At 40.3% G+C, this 19,769-nt stretch overlaps 3 protein-coding genes across 3 annotated transcripts; all 3 read right to left on the bottom strand.

Annotated features, from left to right (window-relative positions):
- Positions 1–535: 535 nt before the first annotated feature.
- Positions 536–3,171, bottom strand: mrpl18 (mitochondrial ribosomal protein L18). Its single transcript, XM_080901906.1, has 4 exons — positions 2,921–3,171; positions 2,674–2,842; positions 951–1,185; positions 536–843 (listed from the first exon to the last, which is right to left on the bottom strand). The coding sequence occupies exons 1-4, from the start codon at positions 3,006–3,008 to the stop codon at positions 766–768; spliced, it is 570 nt and encodes a 189-aa protein (XP_080758032.1). The 5' UTR covers positions 3,009–3,171; the 3' UTR covers positions 536–765.
- Positions 3,172–3,858: 687 nt separating this feature from the next.
- Positions 3,859–12,355, bottom strand: tcirg1b (T cell immune regulator 1, ATPase H+ transporting V0 subunit a3b). Its single transcript, XM_080901815.1, has 21 exons — positions 11,962–12,355; positions 10,834–10,952; positions 10,600–10,678; positions 10,368–10,510; positions 10,160–10,255; positions 10,012–10,070; positions 9,810–9,936; positions 9,626–9,708; positions 9,435–9,528; positions 9,064–9,276; positions 8,814–8,964; positions 8,569–8,708; positions 7,715–7,872; positions 7,423–7,513; positions 7,201–7,319; positions 6,845–7,058; positions 6,250–6,360; positions 6,077–6,169; positions 5,856–5,976; positions 5,462–5,633; positions 3,859–4,928 (listed from the first exon to the last, which is right to left on the bottom strand). The coding sequence occupies exons 2-21, from the start codon at positions 10,948–10,950 to the stop codon at positions 4,835–4,837; spliced, it is 2,475 nt and encodes an 824-aa protein (XP_080757941.1). The 5' UTR covers positions 10,951–10,952; positions 11,962–12,355; the 3' UTR covers positions 3,859–4,834.
- Positions 12,356–13,598: 1,243 nt separating this feature from the next.
- prpf19 (pre-mRNA processing factor 19) lies at positions 13,599–19,246 on the bottom strand. Its single transcript, XM_080901816.1, has 16 exons — positions 19,067–19,246; positions 18,707–18,856; positions 18,152–18,228; positions 16,962–17,103; positions 16,740–16,813; positions 16,577–16,642; positions 16,436–16,477; positions 16,234–16,308; positions 16,070–16,145; positions 15,874–15,983; positions 15,597–15,752; positions 15,419–15,488; positions 15,158–15,331; positions 14,858–14,940; positions 14,442–14,547; positions 13,599–14,345 (listed from the first exon to the last, which is right to left on the bottom strand). The coding sequence occupies exons 1-16, from the start codon at positions 19,083–19,085 to the stop codon at positions 14,248–14,250; spliced, it is 1,518 nt and encodes a 505-aa protein (XP_080757942.1). The 5' UTR covers positions 19,086–19,246; the 3' UTR covers positions 13,599–14,247.
- Positions 19,247–19,769: the final 523 nt, after the last annotated feature.

Genomic DNA, 19,769 nt, shown 5'->3' with positions numbered 1-19,769 from the left:
TGGTAATATATTGCATTTCTCTTGTACCATTTGCCACTTTTTTGTCATCATAAATGTGACTTTACAAGTTTGTGCACAATTACAGTATATATAGTCACATAATTGCTGATGGCCTGGGTGCATGTTTTGTGTTTTATACCAGCCTGTGAGAAGACACTGTTCAGGGTTTGAGTTTGTATTTATATGGACTTTGAATGGATCAACTTAAATTATTCCATGTTCTGTTTTCACTAGATGCTGATGAGGACATTTCTTATTTTATGCTGGTATTACTTTTTATCCAGTGAACCCAAGCTAAAAAAAAAAAGAAAGCATTTAACCTGCATGCTCACTATTAGGGAAAAAAAAGAGGAAAAAAGAAAACATGCACTTTATAATCCCAACACACTGTTCCCACCGCCTGAGCCAACTTCACACTGTACTATGATTAAAATGATCAGTGATTGGTTTTTATTGTCATCCATTTCCTTATTGTAACAGACTCTTTGCTGCCTGCACCTCACTCTTGTTTACATGCACCTGAGTAAAAGATAAATTATTGTACTCCAAACAAGAACCTTTATTTTTTGATTAAATAATAAACCAGAGGAGACTGATTTAATATAAAAGAGACATGGCACAGGGACAAGCCTTCTTTTGATTCCTATTTTTTACTGTAGCAGTTGTAATCTTAATATCAGCACAGTAATAGTTAACAAAAGAGAGGGGTAATGGGGATAAAGAGCAGATTTATACAGAACAGCTGATTTGACTGATGAATTAAAGTCAGGTCCCAATGTATTTCCTTCTGGGTTCACTTAGAATTATTCCTCCTGCTTTCATTGCAGCTCTGAAAGACTGAACCTGCAAAACAGAAAAGCCAGAGAGAGAGAGAGACGTGAAGCAAATGGCTACCTAAGTGAAGGAAAATGACAGTAACTTTATTTCCAGTCCCTGCTGCATGTACTCACAGAATCTGAGCGGTATGTCCAGGGAATCACCCTATACACCATCCTGGTGATGCCAGCCTGCTGGCAGCGATGCGCCAGCACCTCGCCCACAGCCTGACAGGCTGCCACGCAGTTTGTAGAAGCCAGCTCCTTCTTCACAGCCCACTCTTTGGTCGAACAAGAAAGCACCGGAATAGGGGAGCAGCTGGAAAACACTTGGGCTGTCACATGGTGTTGGCTACGGGAGAACATCAACCTGAAACAATGACAGGCATGAGAGGAAATTAAATAGAGATAATTGTTCTTTATGCATGAATATGCTATGTTTCATATCAACCTGACTGATTACATTACGTTTTTGTCCTTTCATACTGACAGTTCTGAACCCAATGGGGTAGAACAAATACAGAATATTCGTATAATCTAGAATAATAGTAGTGAATATAAAAACAATTATCTTTGTTTCCCAATTTTAGTTATACAACTTAACATTAATTTAAGAAAATAATTAATAAATTTAGATAAATAGATACTTGTTTGTAGGCTGTAAGCTGTGATCCAATGTGGGGTTGATGCACATGACTGTTGTCTCCATTTCTCTTTGAATTTTGTTACCAACAACTGCTACACTTTTAAACATATCTTTCTGTTCATTTTGTGTCTTTGACTGTTTCTTTAGATCAATGCATGTGCGCCACCACGTCTCAAGAACAATGACTGTGTCACTGCTTGTTACAAAGTCATAATCCTTCATAGACTGAAGTCATTTTAAATGTGTAATTTAGTTTGATAAGGTAACCGGTTACATTACTAATTACACTGATATAGTTATTGTATAACCTTCTAACAATGTGTTACCTCATAACATTTGGTACTATAAAGTTAGAAAGTAATTCACAAGTCCTCACTAACAATAGTTGTTAAATTACAGTAAGCTGTATCACGACTATGCTTATTTCATCACAACTAGATTTATTTCTGGAATACTAAAATATGAATGAAATTTAAAAACTGCCATTTGAAGAAAAAAACAAAAATACAACAGCTAATGTGACATTACAGCTCTTATAATGCAATAATGTGGGGGGTCTGTCTATGGTGTCCCACAAGGTTCTGTATTGGGGCCTTTATATCTGCTCTCTCTTCTGAACATTTATGAACATTTCTTATCACTGCTATGCAGACGAAGTTCAGTTATAGGTCGTCTTTTAAGGCCCAAGAATTTTATAATCTACAGATCCTGAATATATGCTTAGGCTATTAAAAGATGGATGGCTGACAACTTTCTCCTACTTAATAATGAAGAAAAACCTGAAGTCCTTGTTTGTGCCCCTGACAGATTGGTCCCCTTCTGATATTTGCTAAATCTTGTATCAGGAACCTTGGGGTAACTTTGCTTTCACTTCTCATGCTCATGTCAAATTTCTGGTTTGATACTGATCTTTTTTAACGTTTGGTTCACTCTTTTTCTTTTTTAACACTCTGGTATTTTATTGTGATTTTAGATAAACAAGAGACACCCTAGCAGTGCTACTCGGTCAGTATAACGTTACTCTGATTTTGGACTTCAAAGTAAAAGCCCTTTACAATTTCATATATGAGCAATATTCGTCTGAATCCAGAATTCCGTTATAGAGAAACCACCTGTTTCCACAGACTAATTTCACTTTAAATCAACAGGATGCACCCTCACAGTGGTACTCAGATTCTGGATTTCACAGTAAGAACTTAAACCTTTACAGACCTGTGGTAGAACTCCCGGTGTGGCCAGGTTGTCTTCCAGCCCCGATCCTTCACAGCCAGAGCCATCTGCTCCAGGTTGCGGGGATTTCTGTTTACAAAGGTCGGGTTCACGGCTTCATTTTCATCCGCGGAGGGCTCTGGCTGAGAAGCTGCTTGACTCAGACACCGAGCTGTGTGACAATTAGAGTCTGGTCAGCTTTCATGACTGCAGATAGAAAGTTTAAGGCTTTCTAGCTTTACTTGCTTACCCGTCTGGTTTGAAAGCAGGGCTGGCCGACAGTGTTGAATTTGACCTAAGAGCAGCCGCACACTGCGACTAACTTGGCTCAGAGCCATGTCCTCCCGAGCAGTGCTCCCCTCACAAATAAAAAGTCCAATCAATGTGTTACCATCCGGTAAGACGCCAAAAACAAGCAAACAAACTATTCAAGAAAAATCCACCGTTACATGAGGAGTCCCATCTTTGACATTCCGATAATATCCGGTTCACTCTGTGCTACTTAGGAAACAGCACAGATAGAAACCGAACACGCGCTTAAGGTTCCGTTTACACTAACTCCGGAACTTAAAACGGTGGGAAACGCCAACAACTTTTTAATTCTACTAAAACTATCAGGCAACAAGAGTAACCAGTGATCTGAAGATTCTTCCCTGCAAAAGAAGTTATTACTATTATTTAATGTCAGACTCCTTTTGTGTAGGAGTTGTTGTTACATTGTTGTATTTACATCTTTTACACTAATGAGCAAACGTCTCGAGCCACCCCTCATTTCCTTATACTGTATGTTACTTGGAAAATGGGAAATTAGTACAGTGATTTATTGAAACGTGAAAACATACATAGAAATACAGTAAATTAGACAAAAACAAGAGTTTTTACAATTCTTATGAGCTTGAAAGTCAAAATTTGGAATAACTCTGAACTCTATGAACTCTTTTAGTCAAGCTTTTTTTGTCATTTATTTAAGTCGTCTTCACAAATAGTTTCCAGACATCTTGAAGGACAAACAAAGCTCTCATTTGGATGTTGCTGAGTTCTCTGTCAAGATGATCCCACACTACTTCAGTAATGTTGAGGTCAAGCCATGGCTGATAGTTGTCCTATTGTGTTTTGGATCATTGTTATGCTGCTACAGACTGAGAATCACCTTGTTGGTACAAAAAATAAAATGTATACTTAGTGTGATGTTGGATAGAATCAAAGAAATGGAAAAAAAAAATCGTTTTTTTTTTTGTCACAGGCTGTTAAGAAAAAACGACCTAAAGACAAAAAATGTTCCTCAGAAGCCAAATATGAAACAATAACAGTTGGCTCCTCTAGACTTCTGCACAGTACTTTCATCTGTGGTAACTTCTCAAAACAGTACTGTGGCATATAAATGGTATCACTCGGCTGGCAACAGATACTTCAAGTGCTTCATTTAATAAAACTCAACATTTAATTTATTTTCTGCTGAAAACTCTTCAATTTTACAGTGTAAACAGGGAGGGGAAAATTCATTCCATTGCAGTGTTTTGTACAAAGTGGTGGTTTAACAATAGAAGACACCATCTGTCCATAACACATAATGTATAAACAAACAGTCCTAGTAAGGCACCCGAGAAAAATGTATTTATCAATAAATACTTGGTGTGGTGTTGTTGGAAGACATGACAATGTGGGAAAATCTTTGGCTCATAAAAATCATCCAAGTCATTATCTGAAGAATTCTAAAGAACTTGCACTTTAATACTTCAGGTCAAAACTTAAACTTTCCCTTAAACTGCAAAACAAATCCATTCACTAGTGTACTTTCCCTTTTCAAAATTGATGCTTATTATAAATGTTGAGAGAGTGAAAAGCACATGATTACCAACAATTTCTCATGCTACTGATAGAGTAATTAGAAAGCAGTACATTACACTTTGAAAAATAATTAGCATGGGGATACAAAATATATGTTTCATATATGATATGATATAGTGGTAAATTAACGTATAGGGAATCATTCTACTGATGCAAAAATAAGAGTACATCATTCATCGATCATTGTGCAAGTTAACTAAACCCTTTCATAGCAAAAGGGAACCAAAGGACGAGTACCGTTGTTAAGACAGGGTCGTTCTGATTCATAGACACATAAATTAACTTTGCTAGCAACCCTGAATAACCCGTTGGCTGATCATATAGGGTTTGAGACATTTATTATAGATGTGAAGGAGAAAGGGGTGAGTTTGTAACCATCTCCACTGTAGAACTTGTTCTGAAACTCCACCCTGTGAAAGAGACGGGCATAAGTCAATCTCCAGCAACAAACAGAAACCTCAGAGCAAGTACCATACTCTTATTCTACAGTGGACTTTTTTTTGGTAATAGTCTGACTTGTTGTTCCTAAAGGTTAAGTCAATCTTTTCTCCAGCACCACCATCCTGAGAAAACTACAGCATTAATGCTACATACTGTAGGTGGTGTCTCCTACAGTCAAATTCCACTTTGCATGCAGGGTTATTGCCAGAGGCAGCTGTAAAGTCTGTTTAGCACAGTCATTGCCTTCACTACATCTGTCACACGACAGACAGCAAATAGAGTGCAATGTTTACACCAGCATGTAACAAAAACATGTGACCATGGATTGCTGGCTTAAACAATGCACAGACACATAAAACCTGACACACACTCCGAAATAAAAAATAAATTAAAAAGTGGTTCAGGATTTTACCCAGTCCAATCATACAGCCTATTTCTTTTAAAAATCTTAGTTAAGCAAAGCTATTTTCCCCCTTCGTCTCAACCCTTCTGTCATTCTCACCAGTGCAGACGGAGCGCGTGCAAGAAAGCTGAGAGCCCCTCCATGACCAGAAGGATGCAGACTGTCAGCACAGCGAAGAAGGCGAAAATCACAAAGAGGACTACAGCTCCCACGTAACCTTGCCACGTCAGCGCCTTACGCATGACCATCTCCCACAGCACCTCTGACAGCTCTGTGGAGACACAAGTGAATCACTGTTAGAGAATCACAGCTGGCTGGAAAACAACAACATGAGTGTGTATAACTAGAGAAATAAAATGGATAAAAAAAAAAAAAAAAAAAAAAAGAAGAACAGTATGAGTAAGTTTCCTTTAAAAGAGGAAGTCTCGTGTGTGTGTGTGCATCATGTGAGTATGAAGATAAGCATTGTGTTTGTATGTGCAGTGCCACTGACGTGCGTGTGCCAGGCTGAGAGCCCAGAGTCGGAGGTAAGAGGCTGTGTTGGAGATGCAGCCCAAGCAGTACTCGATGGTGTGGATGGCCTGATGCATGAACACATCCGCAACATCAAACTCCTACAGAAAGCACAACAACAAAAAAAACAAAAACAAAAGGAGTTCACCAGACCGTATTAAAACAGGTAAACTAATTTAGTTACTCTAGCTTCACCCTCACCTCTTCTACTAGCGGCCTTCCTTCTACTTCCCCCTGATGAACATTGATCGAGCCTTCGTCAGACACCAGTGGACGCCTGTCTTCATCCAGATGCTGCAGAGAATTAAAGATCAGTCAGAAAAGTAAATGCAGCTACATAAAAGGAATTAAAATCCAACCAAACGCAGACTCACGACTCGACGTTGTCTTCTCTTGAACATAATGTATTCAAACGTGGGCTTCCCAAGGAGGAGGAATGGCACAGAACACAGAGCCAGTATCACCAGGACCTTCTGCACTATAGCCTACACAGAGTTACAGAGAAGAGGTTAACCTCATTTGACCGTTAATTTATTCAGTTCAGGGCTTGCATGTATTTATCTACTTAATGAATGCAGCATTTTTGTCATTCAAAAAACAAAACGGACACACAACTACATCACTGTTGCTTGATAATGCAGTTAAAGTGCTGATTACTATATTTGGAAAGTCCCTTATTGTGTTCATGTGCTTGTAATAGATGTGGCATCTGGGGTTTGACCTGCCAAAGCAGTGCTGCATTTACATGCTAGACTTTCACAAAATAAAAACCACAAACAACCACTGAAAGATGTAAATATGGTAACAACATACATAAAGACTATCATTCAGTTTATAATAAGATTTCATGATAACTACTGCTCAGTGTGACCAACTAACACACACGTTTCGGGAAGTGGGAAGCTAAGAAAATGAATAAAGCAAACCCGATATGTTCCTATTAGTGAAGCTCACAAACGACGCACACACCTGTCCATGATAAAGCGGAGGGTTGTCAGGGTTTTCCGTAAACAGGAACATGTCTATGAAGTGGATCAGTATGCTGGGAGCACTTTTGGACTGAGAAGGAGCGTAAGCAACCCACTTATAGACCACCATGAACACCAGGTAGCCAAACAGAAACAGCATAAAGAAAAGCTCTGGGATCAGCACAAAAATCAAACTGCTGAACTTGCGAAAGTGCCTGTAGAAAAAGAAAAAAACAACAACCAGGGAGAAACAAGGATAAGAACATGAGGATGTGAAGGTAACACAGAGCTAATCTGAAACACACAAAACACATGTGCAAGCGAAACACATGCAACCAAAGGGTAAAGATTATTTACCAGTAGTTGAAGAATGACAAGCAGACTCCAAAAGTCATGTGAATAATGCCGATGATGACTGACATCTTCATTTTGTAAGAGTTTAGGAATGTTAGTTTGTTGTTGGACATCCCCCAGACCTGACGACAACATCAGAGAGAATAACTGGAGTTACAATCGAGACATATATATACATATTTATGTCCATATTTGATTGGAGGACAATGAATATGATGGGCACACCGGGTCAATGCCAAATGGATAGGGGCTTGTGAAAACGCCGGGCACAACAGGATCCATGGATAAGTACTGGCTCCCTGCCAGCACCGATGAACTGAAAGAGACCCCACGAAGGTAAAAAAGTGTGTTGAAAATGGAGTAAACAGAAAATAAATATTACTTATTATATTATTGTTTATGATTTATTTGACCTGTATTTTGTGTGTACTAAAAACTCAATAAACACATTGTTGGAAAAAAAAAAAAAAAAAAAAAAAAAAAAAAAAGCAGGGTGAATACACGAAAATGTTCTTACTTCCATATGTTTTTTTCAAACATTGGGCCGACGTGCCAGGCCGAGCTGAAGGTGGCGAGGCCTTTGCTGAAGCACTCGTTGTAAATGGCTCCCGTGTAGATGGAGAACAGTCCCATCAGCAGAATCAAATACCTTCCACCGAACATCATCCTCCAGATCTGACACACAAAGTGGTCAAGGACATGTTTTAGTACATTAGAATTATTTGACTTTTTGTTTTTTGTTTTTTACATTTAAACATAAATGGGAAGCTGTGTGACAAAAAACAGAATGCAATGATTTAGTCCCAAATATTTTGCGTCATCTTGTTGCCATGTTTTGTTTTCCTTAAAAATGGTACATGCTTTCAGTTTAAACGGTTAACATGTTTTCTATGTCCTACTGTGAATCAAATATAGGTTTATGAGAATTGCAAATGAATGCGTTTTGTTATTATTTAGGTTCTATGACGTTTTTGGAATTGAGGTCACAGAAACCATTGCTACTTTTGCTCTCATTTTTCTCTTCGGTGATTTTCATGTTGGTTCAACTTGTAATGCCACTAAAAGAATGAAGCCAGAGGCATGTTTGTGCATGCAAATTTCAAACCACATGCAAAATTTACAAGGTACTGGCGGATTCCTTGGCTCACGCAGATTATGAAAGCATTCTGGAATTTCAGTACACTTTTTGGGGCATCCGTTAAACAGGAAGTGAGTTCATTTGGTTATTAGTGTGGTGACAAGCAGGTCCTGTGGAACAGAGGAACAATCTAAATGTGGTCTGTTGTTTTACTGATGCTGCTTGGTCTGAAATTAAGTTGCCTTTAAGTTAGACATTTTGTTAAATACAGAGTGTCTCCTCTCCTAAGTTACCTCATTGTTGTTGTTTCTAAGTTTGGGATCCTTTTCCTCGAGGACCATCCAGAGAGCAGTCAGAGTCATCAGTAAACCATGGCCCACGTCCCCAAACATCACCGCAAACAGGAAGGGGAATGTAATTATGGTGAACAATGCTGCAGGAGCATTGAGAGACGAGATTTAGCCAAAGACAAATACCTGAAAGACTTCACTTTGAACACATTTCATGAAGAAATTATTTATGTCATCTAATGACGCACCTGGATTGACTTCACGGTAGGCTGCCACTCCGTAGGCATCTACAATGTTCTGGAAACCTGTTGTGAAGGAGTTGAGGGGAAACAGAGTAGGTCGAGGTGTAGAGCAAGGCAAGCGGTTGTAGAAAGAGTCAACCCCACTACCGCTTTTCCTCTGAGGTCAGAGAACAGGGTGGGATAAAAACAGGAAATTAGGCGATTTGCTCATCTGTGCTTTTTACAGCTCTATGTTTCTGCTCATCTGTTGTCTCACCCCTCCCTCTCTCAGCGCACTCTGCAGTTCAGGCAGCTTGGCGGTGGGACACCAGGCCTCAGCGATCAGGCATTTGTCAGTGACAGAGGGGCTGCAGAGATTCAGTACCGACTGGATCGCCTTGCATTTCTGGACGCGCACCTTCCACTGGGGCAGAACGGCCACCGCCTTCATCAGCAGCTGCTGCAAGAAGCTTTCTGTCTGTGACAACACCTGAAGTCGCAGAAGGAAACACAAAAAGAGGCATGATGAATGTTCTAGAAGCACTGTAATATAATATCCTATGTAGAAACTATAAAACCAGAGATTACAGTCTTTTAATTATTTTGATGTGAATATGTAGTATCAAAAACCAAAAGAAAATCACTCACTGATTTGATATCTTCAATTCTACCTTGAAGTCCCTGGAGAACCTCCTCTCTCTCAGCAGAGCTCTCGGGGTATGCAAATGTCTCAGTGCGGAAGCTGCGAGGAGGGAAAATCCAAAGAAATTCAAGTTCAAAACACAGCAAGGTGCAGTTTCAGAATCTCAAAAATAAAAGAAAGAAAAAAAAATCCCCACCAATCGCAGATCTTCTTGACTTTCTGTCCAATCTGATCTCCCCAGAAGGAAATGAGGAACACGGTCCATTGCACCATTTCCCCCTGCAAATGGAGAAAGAGCAAACTGCTGTGGTAAAACACCTGGAATGAAACTCACAGCAGAAACTCTCTGCGATCCCCTCTCCTTTTCCCCGAGCTCTTACAGTGTCAGGGTGCTGAAGTCGATCCTCCATTTCTCTAAAATCCACAATAATGTAACCGCGACACGCCCGCCATAACAGTCGCTCGAACGAGGGCACCTTCCAGGGGTGGACCACTCCTGCCACAAAACTGAGGGAGAGGAAAACTGTTATATAGAGAGGAAAAAGACAACATTTTACTCTTTAACATTTAATTGAGACCTACCTGAGTCGGACATCTTGGCGGTTATCAAACAGACCTTGGCTCTCCACTGCAGGTGGCACCTGTGAGAATAAGACAGAGAACATTCTTTTTTAGTTTTCCTCATGACAACAATTACAGAAAATGGAGCAGAAATGGAGTTTTTCACCACGTGTGACGCCGTGAGAGAGTGAGTTCTGGTCAGGACTCCTTGATACTGGGAGAGCTGCGTCAGCTGAGCCCTAAGGCTATCTCTGTTCCTGGATACCTAGTAGGAAACATACACGATATTTCATTAATCCCAAAAATTGTTCTGTCTCTCGTGGTGCACTAAGCAAAAAACCGAAGACTAACTCCTCAGGCTCTATTTTGGCACTCACCTCCTTGAGTTCCCTGGCGAGCCTCTCGCTCTCCTCCTCTATGGTGATGAGCTCACGGGGCTGAGGGGCAGAAGGTGTCGGACACGGAGGAGGGAGTGGACCCTTTAAGGATGGCGAGCGATTTATCTCCTGCTCCAAGAAGTCTGGAGGGTGGAAAAGGTGGATGATGAATCATGGAAAATAAAGAAGATGAATGGAAATGTAAAGGGGAGCATTATGAGTCAGTACTCACGGAAAGTCTTCTCGAGATCCTCGCATCGTCTGACCTCGCTGACAAATTTCCTCTGAAAGGAGTTCACGTTGGGGTTTAACTGAAAGCGGAGAGCAGAGAATAAGGTTACTGAGCGAGTCTACATGACCTTCACCAAAACCCATGACACAGTCTGTTGCAGGTTAACAATTGCACTGGACTCCATGAACTGCACCAAGAAGAAGAAGAACGGAATAAAGGGTTTAATAGACTCACGTCTCTGAACTCAACCAGGCCCAGCTCTCCCAGCTCGCTGACACAATTATAGGCCGAGCCGGACTGAAGAAAGAGCTGCACCAGGCACACCTCCTCGCTGCGAAATATGGAGCCCATGTCTGTACAACACCAAAGAAACAACTTTACACACACACCGTCCTCTGGATACAGCTGAGTGAAAGTACTGCACCATATAAAGAGGAATATGAATTTAAAAAAAAAAAAAAAAAAGACAGACAATGGTGTTAACAGATGGCATCTACTTTCAGTTAGAGCAATAAAAACTACTCAGTGCAGAAGTATCTAAGTGGAAACTTAAGAAAGAGGAAGCATCAGGTCCTCCTGACCAGATGATCAGGTGGGATTTCCATTGTTGCATGTACATGTGTCTGCCAAAATTAGCACAGGGACTCTTTTTTAGTTAAATAAATTAATCAAAGATGTACATATATATTAAAAAGCATTACTATATTTTAGAAGGGCCCAATAAGGTGCATTATTACTGCTTTCCCCTAGCTACATACAAAGCTGTTTTGTACAAGCGCTCTACAGTAAACCCCCCCTTTATGAAGGTTACAGTGTTTGATCCTTTTTTTAAAAAAGCTTATAGCGCTGGATCATTTTTCAAAGCATTGCTCGCACTATAGTCAGACTAACCTCATTCATTTGGAGGAATGAGCGGTGAATTGGAACAGTTTCTTCATAAACTGAGCGTTAAGAGTGTCATGAGGGTGAGAAACCGACCACTAAGAATATATACAAAATTACTTATATCATAAAATAGATGTTACATGAAAGGAGCATGGCTTCAGTTTATAAATGTAAAAAGATCCATGCTGTTAAGGAAAAAGCATTTGACTTCGGGTCTTCTTCGATCTATCGACTATTGTCTCTGCTTTTCAGCTTTTGTTGCCTGGGGCAAAGTTTCGTTTTCTCTATCATCGCTAGCACACAACTCCAGTGAAGGAAAAGCCGAAACACTGAAGCGTTTAAAAAATATTTAACCCATTAATATCAGCCACATTAAAGAAAAGTAACAGAGGGGTTTGGTTTAGTCTCGGCGACAACTATAGGAGATAAACCCGCTTGATAAAAACACAGATTTGAGCTGAATGTCGGAAACCTCACCTGTCTGGCTCTTTACCTCCGCTGCAGTTCGACCTGGTGTCTGTCAGGCAGTCTGGTACCCAGCGGGACGGACTGACCCGGGACTGCTAACCTGGACAAAGCAGACGCGTCTGCGAGACTTGGGGTAGAAGTTCTCTGGCTCCGCACTTCCTGTTTGTGAGAGTCACGTTACTGCAGGAGGCACGTGATAGTTACCATTTGAATCTCGCTCCACCGCGAGAGGTCGAGATTTTAGGATCTTTAATGGCGGTAACGAGTCCAATAAGTGGATGTTTTTCTTTGTTCTTTTTTATTAGAATTTTAGTCTGACAGGAAGTCAGAAGCTTATTATTAATAATTCACGGTTTGATATTAGAGTTAAGCTCATCTGGAGAAGCTGGTTTGGCCGTGTACAGTCATCTGGAAACCGCAGTCACGTGCGTTTGATAAACCCAGACCTGCCCTGTTTTTTTCCTCTCCTAACTTTATTAAATACATACAAACCAAGGTCAGTACCATAATTTGTAGCATGTGATGTCTCCAAAAGATACATGCTAACGTTAGGGACACTATTCAAAGTAAAAGTCAACCATACATTTAAAGTGATTTTTAATTCAGTTCTGTTACATTTAAAGAAACTGAAAAATAGTTCCTTTCTTAGTAGTTTCATTATTATGCAGCAGGCAAAGGAAGAATGTAGAAGTTCACAACAATGAACACTTAAAATTCAACTGAGATGTTGTGTAGGATTTGCGTAGAAATCACAGCCTCTAAGCATGCAGATATGTATCATAGGCGTGAAAACCATGGCCGTTTTGATTTCTTCAAGCTATTCTTTCTCTAGGGTGGAATGATTGTACAGCATAGATCTTTAATGGTTTAAAAAAAAAAAAAAAAAAAAACAAGAACTCAGTGCATGTTTGAATTTATTGTGGATTTCCTCTAATCCACACACAATCAAGTCTTTTAATTAATTGGTGTTGAAGGTTCTGTCTTTTTACTTGAAAAGGCCAGCGCATATTAACTTCTTGTTCATGTGATCATGAGTTCCTCTTTGCCAACATAAAAGGGATTTGTTATGCAAATGTGTCACTACTTTGTCAGGGGGGGAGGGGGGGGTTGCATGTATGTCTGGAGGAAGACCTGAACTGTCACTGTCAGATAAGAGGAAAATGGTTACAATGAAGCATGCCATTAAACTGGAAACTGCTGGAACAGGCAGCATCACTGTCCACAGTGAAGTGAGTTTTAGAGTGTTACGTCACGACAGACTGAGGATGCCAGTCAAAAGAAAGGAAAAAAAAAAAAAAAAAAAAGGGTCCTGCTCCAAAATCAAGACCTTCAAGCTCAACTGAAGCTTGTTGATGGATACCTAGATTGTCTGCTCAAGGCAAGCCCTTCTAAGGAAACATTTAACCAAATATCAATGCAAGTACGTAAAAGAGGGTAAAAAAAACACAAAACAATCCAATCCTCCTTGTATGTGAACCGGTGACCGCGACTGTATCAAAAATAAAGATCACTCTCATTGTTTGGTATAAAGCTCAAACATCAAGAAAGCAATGAGTAAAATGCATTTTGATTTGAAAGGAACTTTATATTTTGGATGTATCTACAAAGTAACCATTCTAGCTGAGGACCCCCACAGGGACAGACACTTGTATGGCAATACAAAAGATATTTTATTTAATTGTAAAAGGGCAGATGTGCAACAGGTAAAACAGCAGGTAATAAGAAATACACACCCAGGGGGAAAACAAAAGACAAAAATGTTTAAATGGAATCAATAAAACAGGAAATGAAATGTGGCAAAGGTTTTTCACAGAAGTACATCAATTTCTTACACCTGTTGATCTCACTGTACATGACTGTAGATGTATCTTATCTTACCCTAACGATATTATAATGAAGCTGGTCTACACTAAGAAGCAATAATAGTTTCCAAAGACCCCCTCTCCTTTCATACATACACAAAAAAAAGAAAATACTACAGTAAAATCATAATTGCTGGCAAACAGGAAAGGAACTTAGAGGCTTTTCATGTCATTTTACATCATTTAGATTTCAAACACATAAAGCCAACAAACATGTCGCACTAACCATGCTGCTTCAAATCGCTGACAATCTCACAGATTTCTTCACTGGATATGAGGACTGACTCACTAAAAAAGATGCAAAGTTAGCACAGATTTCTTTTTTTCTTCCTTTTCTGATAATGAATGTGTCGGAGGTAGCGGCAGCTCTGACACAGACTGTTCTCGTCTTAGTTGCCCTCCTCCCCTCATCTTGAATTTCTGCTTTTATTTTTTACAAACTGTAAAATTTGAGGCTTCTGTCCATTGCTGTAGAAGTCAGGAACCGGGCATTCTCTCCAAAGGCCACCCCAGTCACCAATCCTGTATGGTCTATGGTTGAAAAGAAAAAGATCAGGGGTAAATGTCACGTGCATACTAGTTGAAAATCTCGAAAGAGATTTGACTTTTTTTTGTTTGTCTTCATACCGGTGAAGTTGAGGACCTCAGACCACTGCTTGCAGATGTAGACACGGATGTCAGACCCTCCTACAGCCAGGTAGGTACCACTCTGATCAAACACAAGGGACTTCACCTGAAACAAAAAATGAATGGATTAGGCTCAGAAGCAAACCTAAGATGGGTTGGACAACTTCAAAGCTGGTCCACAGTGAAACGCTGGAGTTCGGCTTAGTAAAAATAAAGAGAACGCAGTGAAAAACTGATAATCTGGTTCTTTCTGAAGTTAAAACAATCCACCCACCAGCACCCTGACAATTATACATGCAACTTTTCATCCACAGCCATTTATCTCTGCGTGCAATGACAGCCTACAGGTGATGCTAAGACTATTTCTCAAACACTTAAAAAATTCCTTTAGAAAGAAGAAATCCCAAATTTCTTACCTCATAGTTGTTGTCCAGAGTAATGGTCTTGAAGTTCTTCAGCTTCCTCAAATCCCACAGTTTCAGAGAGCTGTCCTGGGCACCTGGAGCAAACGAGGATAAGTTAATTTTTTTCTATTGGCACACCATTTTTATTCTTGTAAGGCTGAAGACACGGGGAAATCTCCAAAACTATGCAAGTCATTGATGCACAAGTCACTTTTGATACTCTAAAGAAAATGTTCATGCAGCTCTACAAGTTTATGCACATTACAGACTGACGGCTAATCTGCGCAAAAAATGCTATCAAGTCAGTCTCACCTGTGGCCAGATAGTATCCGTTCTCAGAGAAAGCAATGGAGGTGACAGGTCCAGAGTGACCGGGGAAGTTGGCCACGTTGGTGCGCTCCTTCAGATCCCAAATCTTAATCTGGGAGTCCGCAGTACCAGTGCCAAAAATGAGACCATCAGGGTGGAACTGAGCGCATGTGAGAGCTGAGGGGTGCAATCAGAAACATTATGCCTGGAAGAGGACTGTTATTATGACTATCAAACGCATTAAGCAAGCAAAGAGAAACTTACCACAGCCAGCACTTTCATCAGTAACTTTGGTGAGGACTCTGCCCGTCTGGATATCAGAAAAGGCCCAGTACTACAGGATAAAAATAATAAGAGTTAGAGCGGTGAAGCAGTTTAATGGAAAAAAGGTCGATCATTCAGTGATTAAGTTCATGGCCTGTCGGTAATTTCAAGCACGCACCTGATCCTCAGAGGAGCTGAGCAGGTAGTCTCCAGTAGCATGAAGAGAGAGACCAGTGACGCCTCCCTCGTGAGCACGCACCACCTGCACACAGTTGCCCCCGGTGACAGACCACACACGGATGGTGGTGTCTGGAGAGGCGGAGAAGACCACAGACTAGAAGAGAAAAGACGGCAAGCGAGTGAGGAACAACGGATTAAAGGAACAATCGTGTTAGTCACATCTCCATTAAAATGGAGGTGAATGTTTGCATTTAGGTTCTCAGAGGACATGTTACCTGAGATGGGTGGTAAATGACAGAGGTAACCTTCTTGGTGTGACCCTTAAGCGTTGCCACGATCTGCTCTTCGTTCTTGTCAAACACCACCACGTTCTTATCAGCTCCACCTGGGAGATAGAACAGGTTTAATATCAGATTCTTTGTCTGGCATCCCAGCAAATGAAATACAGAATGAAAGATTGATTCAGTGTACCGGTGAGCACTTTGTTGGTGTCTGAGGGACACAGATCCAGAGACAGAATACCCGGCACACTGGCACTATGAAGACCCTGAAAGCAACATAAGAGAGAATGTTGATACATTGGATCGCTCTGTGAAACAAACACATCCTCGTGATCCTGCACAATCTATACTTACAGCATGGGAGGCCACTTGGCGGTATTTGCCAAGATCCTCGGCTCTAATCAGATCCTCTGGGACAGTTTTGCCTCTCTGTAGAGAACCACAGTAAAGCAATTAAATGAGAGCGAGAGTAAATTATGCACAAACAGAGCTTGTGGCAAAACAAGTAAAACAAGTGTTTGCACATTAGCAGCTAAATACAAGAGAAATATAATACCTTCTTTCTCTCTGTAGTGAGGATAGTAGCCTTGTCTTGGAGCTGCAAACAGAAAAAAGCACATTTAAAACCATCAAGCAATTATGACAAAGGTCATAATGGTAAAAAAAAATCAATAAAAAAAAAAAAAATCAATATTACCTTCTGGATGATTTCTGGAGTCATTCCCACTTGTTCACTAATCTCCATAGGCTCTCCACCAGCCCCCTGGTGTAAAAAAGGCAGAATTAAATATTGTTTAAATGGCATGATTTGTCAGTCTGATCATTGTCTTATCAGCTGAAAATAAAGCCCAGCTACTCACTGCTGCAGCTGGCTGAGAGGCGGGCACTGCCTGAGGGGCAACCAATCCGGCCTGGGGTTTGAGCGTGGCAAGAGCTGTGGAAAGAAGAAATCAACTCATTAAAATAAATAAAACACACACATAATATCAATGAATCCAGGTTCATTTGGACCAGACGATCACATTAAAGCCATTTATACATGTTTCATAACTGTGTAGAAACCCAAACTGCTGTCGACCCACCTTCTCTTGCAGCTGTGACCTCTTTGGTGAGTCGAGCGATGACTCTGCAGGCGGCATCGTGCTGATAGAGGGCATGTGAAAGTTCTTGGCGAGTAGTCTGCAGCTGCTGCCGCAAGGTGAAACTATGAAGCATTACAGCATCCTAGAACAGATATCAAAAGGAAAAAGTGAGAAAGGAGCACATGTATTATTTCACAAATTTTAAAAAAGGAAGATAAACAAACAAAAACAAACAGACTCACTGGAATATGTGTTTAAATGAAAAAAGGAGGATAACAAGATCGAATTCGCTTTTTTGGTCTCAGCTAAAGAATTCAAGTTATTTAAATCAATGTACCAAACAAACATATTTTTTGATCCTCTACTAATAGAAATGAATTAAAATTGATTCTAAAGACCCAGGGTTTGTCACAAAACTTGCAATTCAACAAAGGAAAGGGGCAAATCTTCCATTAGATTATTATTTTGTGGCACAGATTAGATTTATAATAATGTGTTGTGACCCATCATACAATGCACAATTGAAAACAAACAAACAAAATAAACCCAAAACAACTGTCCTGTTGTTAAAAACTGCCAGAGAGGGATAAATGGTGCACTGTAACACACTTTTAATTGTTAAACTATGTAACACCCTACAGATTGATTTTACTTCTACATATTTATAACTAATTTGGGGCAACCGTGGCTCAGGGGGTTGGGAAACGGATCTGTAACCAGAAGGTCGTCGGTTCGAGCCCCGGGCTCTCTGTCCTGGTCGTTGTGTCCTTGGGCAAGACACTTTACCCTACTGCCTACTGGTGTTGGCCAGAGGGGCTGAAGGCGCGATATGGCAGCCTCGCTTCTGTCAGTCTGCCCCAGGGCAGCTGTGGCTACAACTGTAGCTGCCTCCACCAGTGTGTGAATGTGAGAGTGAATCAATAGTGGAATTGTAAAGCGCTTTGGGTGCCTTGAAAAGCGCTATATAAATCCAATCCATTATTATTATTATTATTATTAATTTATATTGATTGATTAATAGCTGACTCCCTACTTGTTTAAAGGTTCTTAAATGTTGTGTGTGTGTAATGTGTTGTTGATGTAGTGTTAAACATTAATAAGAAAAATAAATTTAAAAACAAAATGATACATACAATAGATACAGTATAAAGTGCTCTGTTCTTTGATATCTCAGAGTTTACAGGACTTACCCATTCATCTTGAAGGGACTTGAGAATGGCAGGAATACTGGTTGCCGATGGTGCCTTTGGTCTAATAGGATGAGCCACTAAAAGACAGGAAACCTCTTCAGTAACTTATCAAGGCTTATTTGCAATGAGATTTGAGTATTTAAGGGCATATGACGCACTGATTTTCTTTTCATATATAAATCTTGATAATGTTCTATGTTTCTATGAATATCACAAAGAGTAGTTCACGAACACCAATCGAGGTTTGCTTCACCCCTGAAGGCCACACAAATAAAATTAAAACGTAGAATATTTTGCTTCTTCTGAAGTTGAAAATAAAAGTTGATTTGTTTGGAAGGTTTTATTTTTCCGCTTCACTTGAATTTTTCAGGTATTGTTTGGTTTTTTTATATGATAAATACAATACAGTACAATGCAACACGCCTGCAAACTTCAGCCTACTAAACCAAAGCCGAGCATCATGCCACTGATAACGACCTCTCTCACGGAAGTAGCATTACTCTGTATGAGCTTTATTACGGTCTATTGACTTATAGAAAACACCCAGAAACCCACCTTTGATGTCTACGAGCTGCTCCTCGGACAGCGGCTGTCCGTTCATCGGGTCCGTCCCATTCTCTGCGATGTACTTCTCGATCAGCCTCCGTTCAAACACCTGGTTGGACACCGGAGAGACGCACGGGTGCTCTGGCACTTCATTAGAAACTGTAAAAGAGTTCAGTTCCGGCTTTTTAACACCACATAACTACCAGCAATTTAAATAAACACACAATTAAAAAAAGAGAGCTCGCTGAACTATATAAAAGCAGAAGGCGGTGCTGCATGGCCGCTAACGCTAGCTAAATCAGCTAGCAGCATTAGCGCGGTACCGTGCTAACCGGCCTCCGTCATATCAATGAATTCAGCTTCACCTACTTGCACAAACCAAAGCCATGTTCCAGGCAGAGTCCTACAAGTCTCGTCTTAATTGTGATTTAAGCTCGCGCTTTACTTTAAAGTTGTTGCAGCTAAGGTAGACTTTACTTCTGTTTGGAAGTAGCACGCTGTTCTTTCATTGCCGCTACAACGAAGATTCTTCTTCTACGCTTTGAGTTAGCTTCAATGTCCCAAACTCTGCCACCTACCGTCATGCGCTGAGGAGAACGAGAACGAGTTTTAGCCAAATAGACGCTCACGACACAAGAGTCAGAATCAGCTTTATTGATCAAGTATGTGTACACATACAAGGAGTTTTTGCACTCAGTGTACATGACAGAGTAGCCAACGTACAAGCAGAGTAACAACATGACACCAACACGGCACAGACAATAATACATTTATGGCATATTTATAGTCCAAAGTTGCAGAGTGCAAATCTGTTGGAATAAATAAGAGATGGACAGCTAGTTAGTATATATACAGTATACCCATGAGGATTGACTATAAATATATATACGGCATATAGCTATGTACAACAGGACAGAACAGTATATACAGTATGCTTTGATTCAGCATCAGGTATGGTGGATGTTTTAAATACAGAGACTATGTGAGTGTCCTAAATGTTTATCAGAGTGATGGCCTGTGGAAAGGAACTGTACAGATGGCTGCTTTTTTGGGCAAACGGTGCTCTGTAGCA

The sequence above is a fragment of the Rhamphochromis sp. 'chilingali' genome (genome assembly GCF_963969265.1).
Source record: "Rhamphochromis sp. 'chilingali' genome assembly, chromosome: 13".
NCBI classification, from domain to species: domain Eukaryota; kingdom Metazoa; phylum Chordata; class Actinopteri; order Cichliformes; family Cichlidae; genus Rhamphochromis; species Rhamphochromis sp. 'chilingali'.
Note: the sequence above shows the minus strand (reverse complement) of the source record. Positions and strands in the feature narration are given on the sequence as shown.